At 36.8% G+C, this 6,715-nt stretch overlaps 1 protein-coding gene across 1 annotated transcript; it reads right to left on the reverse strand.

The window, feature by feature from the left end:
* Positions 1-1,936: 1,936 nt before the first annotated feature.
* Positions 1,937-5,957, reverse strand: LOC109192899 (rho GTPase-activating protein 5-like). Its single transcript, XM_019343608.1, has 5 exons — positions 5,147-5,957; positions 3,354-3,474; positions 3,053-3,172; positions 2,701-2,931; positions 1,937-2,611 (listed from the first exon to the last, which is right to left on the reverse strand). Exons 1-5 carry the CDS (start codon positions 5,539-5,541, stop codon positions 2,156-2,158), a joined length of 1,323 nt encoding a protein of 440 aa, XP_019199153.1. The 5' UTR covers positions 5,542-5,957; the 3' UTR covers positions 1,937-2,155.
* Between the last annotated feature and the right edge of the window lie 758 nt (positions 5,958-6,715).

Raw genomic sequence — 6,715 nt, forward strand, 5'->3', positions numbered from 1 at the left:
GGTAAGGTGTTGGAGGTTGAGAGTATAGTTGGGAGGTGGGTGGGAGTCTGGAGAGATATACACGGGAATACTGATAAAGTGAAGAGAGAGAGAGAGAGAGAGAGAGAGAGGAAGAAGAAGAAGAAGAAGGGTGGTGTGTTATTGCAGTGTCTCTCAGCATGGGTGGCTATTAAGCTTTCTGTCAATTGGTGGTCTCTGTTATACACGTGAAACTGTTAAGACTTGTTTTACCTTCTCTTCCCCACTCTCATTAAAACCTGTCAATTTAACCTATGATACTCTTCGGCCCCATAAACTTGGGGCATGTAAGTGCCTACTAATGTAATTGTAATGAAAAGATTGTTACCAAAAAATTGAATTTTCAATCCGAAGAGCCCCACGTCCTGTCGAGTTCGACATAGTATAAAATACATGTTACCCTTACACTGTCGCTGGTGAGACTCGATCACGGGTCATTATTTTCAAACTCCACTCCTATAATCAACTGAGCTGTCCATGTATGTGTATGTCATGTTAAAGAGTTTAGGACTTCTCAAATAAGAGTCAAGCATTTGACTTATCATAATTTTTTCGGTGTATTTCGGATAGTTGGTAAGCTGACTATTAATTTAAAAGTCTGCAAAGATTGACATTTTCTTTATGTATAAATCAACAAGTGTGCAGGTATGACAACGAGCATCCCAAGCTCAATTGAATTTTAAAAAAAAAAAACATTAAAAACTAAAATAAGAACTCAAAATCAACTGTTATTAATCAAATGTTTCACTCCATTGCCTCCACTATGTTACTATGCACTATGTAAGAATGAGTTCACTACTCTGCTAGAAGGAAAACAGGGAGAAACAAGAAAGTATGAAAATTGAAAATGAGAGGTTTAAATTTTAGGGTTTGATACATATTATTGATTTCATTTTGTAAATATAAAAACATATTAAGTAAACGTGAAATATATCGTAATCTAGTAAACATGTGTGTGCGCGCGCCAAGCCTATAGACCTATAGATTAGGTTTTAAACATAGCACTTATTTAGTTAAATTAAATAGGTCTTGAAATAAGCTTAGGTTTTAAACATAGCTTTAGTTCAATTAAATAGGTCTCAAAATACGCTTAGGTCTAGCCTCTTTTCTAAATAGACTAGGCCAAATTAGGTAAAATTGTAAACTCTTAATAAGGGTCTGGCCTATTCTTACCCTTATGCATATGTCATGTTAAAAAGGGTTTAGGGTCAAGCTTTACCAAGTAAGAATAAAAAAGCGAGCTACTAATGCAACTACAAGGTCAAAAGATTGACACTTTTTGTGTGTATGTCATCGGGACCAAACCTTTCTAAGAGTCAAGTTTTATGAATATAACCTGAACCAAACCCAAATTAGTCTTATAATAGAAATACAAGATGCTATATCCCAATAATAATAATAATAACAACAACAAATACACCAAACGCGTTTCTGAATATTCCTTCTGGCATAAAAGTATCAAAGATCCCTTTACACACACATCCCAAAAGCAGTGTCTTAAATCAAACCTTTGCAAAGCACAATTAAAGTACTCAATGAAAAGTCAGACATCCCCAGCCTGGGTTTGCAACTGCAAATACAGAGATTGGTTGCTTTGTGCCTTTGTTAACTGGCTTGGTTACATATGCTAAAACATCCCATAATTGAAAGGGTCAAAAGTATCTGCAAAATCTCATCATGGAAGATAATGATGTGATTACCAGAAGATTATAAACCTCTAACTGACACATCCTGGCTTATCTGCAGCCCAGAAAAACCTCACTATACAGCAATCATCAATATGCATAAGCCTATAACCACACAACTATTCAAGAAATGTAGTTTTCTGTTCACATCAACAATCATATAGCACTTCATTGTGGCCATGAAGAATATTGGAAAGTTGGCAATTACTGATTTTGGCTTATTAGAAGAAAAGTAATAGGCAATCATATTTCATTGAGGAAAGTCATCACACATTGAGTAAGCCGAAGGAGACATTCAGAAGTTTTAGACTCTTGTTAATATACACATGAAACTGTAACCGAGTTAAAACCAAACCACTCGACGCTAAGATAAAAATACATTTACCAAATCACGGTTTTCACAGCCAAACAGAGAGAGGAACGTTTTGCCAATTCAGTCAGTGACGTTTTCTTCATCGCCAGGCTTCAATCCGCTCTGTCATGGAATTGATACGGCTCAAATTGCTAATTCCTTTGCATTTGTTTTCAGTTCCTAGAGACTGACCTAATATGCTAGTGTTGAGAAGAGATTCAGAAGAGCCGGTTTCTTCAGATTCCTCAGTTGAAGCTGTATAACTGAGATATTCTTCATCGGTGAGGTTACCAACTGGATTAGAATCAGAAAGGCTCTCCGTGTAGGGATCTTCAACGGTGAACACCTGCTCTGACAATTCGGCTGAGTTATATGTAGGGATCTTCAACAGGATAAACTGAGGAGGATTCTGGTGACCATCTTCACCGTATGGCTCTATGTTGGAAGCTGGTTCTATAACAGAATCTTTTCTTTCTCGTAATGTCTTCTCAATAAGCATTTTCAAGAAGTTCATCACCTGAACTGCATACATTAGTGCAGTCAACGGGTCTGCCATCTGCAGAAAAAAAGAAAAGAACCCGAAAGGTTACCCCACCAATAACTGATTAAACTGCAGAAAAAAACACGTTCTTTACTCAAAGTTACCTGTGTCATGTTAGGAGCAAATACCATAGCTATGTTGCGGGCATTCATCTTGTTAAGATGTTCTTCTTGGACAACATCAGCCATCAAGTTGATGGCCCAATCGAGCAGAGCGGCTTCAGTAGTGGGGAGAAGTCTCACGAGTGTAGTACAGTCCTCCTCGGACTGACATTCCATTACATGTTCCTGGGAAAGAGAATCCAACACCCCACTTGGAAGTTCACGGAACCAAGCCTAAAACACATCGCATTAAGGTTGTTCTTAGCAAATGCCAATTCATTATATGATTAGCTACTCGAGTGAAGGGTAATATTTATATCACTCTAATTATAACAAAATCGCAATAATATCAAACCTTTATAAGGCCTGCCAGACAGTGTACGTCAATGCCATCTGGAACTACTCCTCTGTTTAATTGCTCCCTTACATATTCCTCCTGGCTATTCTCTGCATTTATTCTGAAAATCCCTTCGGCCTGTGCACATAATCAAATTCGACCAAGCCTAAATCGCCAGAAAAATTTATACCATTGACAACACAAGGCCAGTTCTCTTAAATATCGATAAAAAAAATTGAGTTCAAACATGACTTCCAAGAACATGTTTACTGCTACTCTACAGTGAGTGTAAGCATGGCAAGAAAAACAGCGAGTGTACCTGCAGGCCCCCTTGAGCATAAAGACGCCTTTGCATCAGTAGAAGAATAGTTGGAACACTGTTCCCTCTGGAATCAAATGACAATTGCATTGATTCTGTTGACACTCCAAATACAGTGGCACTGCACATGGAATTAAAAAGTCAAGGACGCTGCAAAATCTCTGCAGTGTCAGAGAATGTAAAATACTGATTAATGATTAGAGCAAGCGATATATTCCTAACACATACACAGAAATGCAACGGTTACTCATGGATATTAGAACTAAAAAAGACCACATTGTCAATGATAAACATGAACCTTAGTTCATGGTTCAAGTATAACATGCTCATATATTAACCTTAGTTCATGGTTCAAGTTTCACAAACAAGCTTTCTAAATTGAGATAAGGTTGTGACAACTTCCTTCCATACTCCATAGACCTGGATGATGTTTGAGCCTTGTGCAGTGCCTCCCAACTTTAAACAACAAAAACCCATAATAGTAGGTCCATGTTTTTGTATCCCTAGTGACAAAAAAGTCCTTACTTTCTTACCTTCTAAAAGGTTGGAGTCTCATTTCAACTTTCTCAAGTCTTGATAGGTTAATATTCTAAACTTAACGATTCATGTTGGTGATTGGACATTTGAAGACACTCTGGGCTGCCTATTTGAGACTATGCTGAGTTGTCTAACAGACTTTACTATAGCCAAAACTGGACATGAGAAAGATGATAAACTATTTAATTAGGAAACAATTACTTTATGTACTTTAAGAAAGGAGAAATTGAAATTTTGAAGAAAAAAAAAAAAAACAAACAAACAAAAAAACTTAAAACCTATAAAACAGTACTTGGTAAGCACAACTTCAAGCTAATAGTGATAATATGATCCCAATGAATTCTATAATTAGGCAAGAAAAAATGAAAATTCTAGAAAAGTCAAATATGGCACATGAAAAATAAGAAGAAACAGATTTCGGTCATAGAGCCAGAAGATAACAAAAGGTAATAAGGATTTAGGAGAGGTCCAACAAAATTCAAACATTAGATCAATATACTGATTCATTCCAAAAACCTGACTGCTAAGATCCAATAATCTTCTCATGACATTTCCAATTATAATAGAAAAAGTTATTTTCCCAAGGGAGGTCAAATTAGAATCTGTGGTACAAAAAAGAATAAATTTACAAGCACGAGTTCTGCACACCATGAACAGACAAGCAAACGTAAGCCATGTTTAGACATAAATAGGAGCAAGTAAATGAAAAATATATATTAAAAAAATGAATTCCAAGTTACACAAAAATTTGAGCATCAAGGAAAGCATGAATGATGAATCAGAATTAATAAATTTAGTTTCATCCACAATCACTTTTAAGGTCAAAATCTTGACTTTGAATGCAGATTCCCATTCACATCAGGTATTTTCTCAACATAAATCTAAGTTCCAAAACTGAACTGCAGAATCCAACAATATATAAAGCTTTAATTCAGTTATTCAAAATTCAACAGCATTTGACCCCGGAGATCCAACCAAATTTAGAGCAATCCTAGCATTGAGATTAGCTTTCTTCATCCACCCTAACAAACTCATTTGTCAACCATTCACAATGCTAAAGCCTCATTTGGCCATAAAAAGACAAGAACTTCAAGACAATTAAACTGAAATTAGAAATTAATTAATGAAGAAAATGAAATAAAGATCCAATTCCCAGAGTCAAAGTGTCAAGCCAATTCAAGAATTACAGGTACCAAGAAACATTAAATCACAAGCCACCAAAAACCCAAAAATGGTACAGAAATAAGACAATGCACCTTGCACTAGGGGCTCTTCTGGGGACATCAGGCTCAAACTCCACAGGCAAACCCAGGAATCCATTGAACCTATCAAAGGTAACATGTGCAACATGGCGCACATTAGTAGGCCATCCAATCTCCATTCCTCCACCACCGTCACCGCCAACAGGACCGCAAAGCTCCGCCCTATCCGTTTTGCAAGCCATCCAGAAACTCTTCCTGAACAAAGTCACTAAAAGGGCCAACAAAGACAGCTGATCCCTCTCCTTAACTCCGCCCTTCTCTTCTCCCTCTTCCTCCCCAAAACCCCCCGCCTGAAACAATGACCCAGTGTGGGTGTGGGTTGGTGTGGAAATTGTGGGAGGAGACGCAGAAGGCGAAGAAGGAGATGAAGAGTGGAGGACCTCTGTCATGGGTTCCTTGAAAATGGGTACTCAATTAAAAAAAAAAAAATATTTCTTTGCAATAAAGAAACCGATTTTAATATTGTTTGAAGATGATGAGTTGATGACCGAGTCTTGAAGTGATAAGGGGAGTGGGCTTTCAAGAAATTAGAGGAAAGAAATAGCTGGACTGGAGTTGGATTCAAGAATTGGGCAAATGAGGAGGAGGAATTGGATGCAGGGGACGTGAGAATCATGAAGTCACTCTACATTGATTACATGTATGTAGATAGATAATTAAAAATGTAGATCTTGGGAATTTTGATGGCGCGTAGGACCAGTGGCACGAGGAAGGTGGAGACGCGGGGACGGGGATAGGGCTTTTTTGGTTGGGAGTTGGGAGGAATTGGTTTTTGTTTGCTTCTTTCTTCTTCATCCCCTTTCCCCTTTTTTGCCTTTTGGTTATCTTTTTAGGTTTTTTGATTTCACAAAACCGTTTCGTGTGATTTAAAGATTCAATAACATAATATATTTTAGCCAATTTATATTTTAACATTGATTATGGATTACAAAAGTTTGATGGATTGGTTTCATGACTGTAAGCTCCTTCGTGTCCTGCGCGAAGGAAATCAATGTGCTGACTTCTTAGTTAATTTGAGACAAAGTTATACTTGGAGGACCACGGTGCTGGCTCATCCACCTGATGAAATGGAAGTCCTTCTGATTCGTTATGCTAACAGTGTGACAACAATAATGCTTTCTTAATTTTGGGGCTACTGAGCTCCTCTTTCTTCACCAAAAAAAACATACTTCGTAATATATGTAAAAATCAAGTAAAAATCTATAATTAATTGAATAAACATTTTATAAATTTTAATGCATATTTTGGAAACAAGATTTTCACGCAAGAGAGGTCTTGAACTTGTCTAGTTTTAGGATGTAACTTTGTTTTAGATGTGAGTGAAAGTGTGTAAAGAGTATAGATGGTTAGTCACAAATATAAACTATAAAAGGGTAGAAATTTTGTTAATGATTCGGGATGAATTTATACTCTTGCTCTTCTCCTTATAATCCAAAAATGAATTTCACTATGTATTAACACTAATATAAGTGACAATAAGCATTTCGCTAACACAACTACTTGTTTCACTCCAATGATTGAGAAAGTCACAAACTATTTGTAGACTCAATCTTCACTATTTGA

This window comes from Ipomoea nil, unplaced genomic scaffold, assembly GCF_001879475.1.
Source record: "Ipomoea nil cultivar Tokyo-kokei standard unplaced genomic scaffold, Asagao_1.1 scaffold1834, whole genome shotgun sequence".
Lineage (NCBI taxonomy): Eukaryota > Viridiplantae > Streptophyta > Magnoliopsida > Solanales > Convolvulaceae > Ipomoea > Ipomoea nil.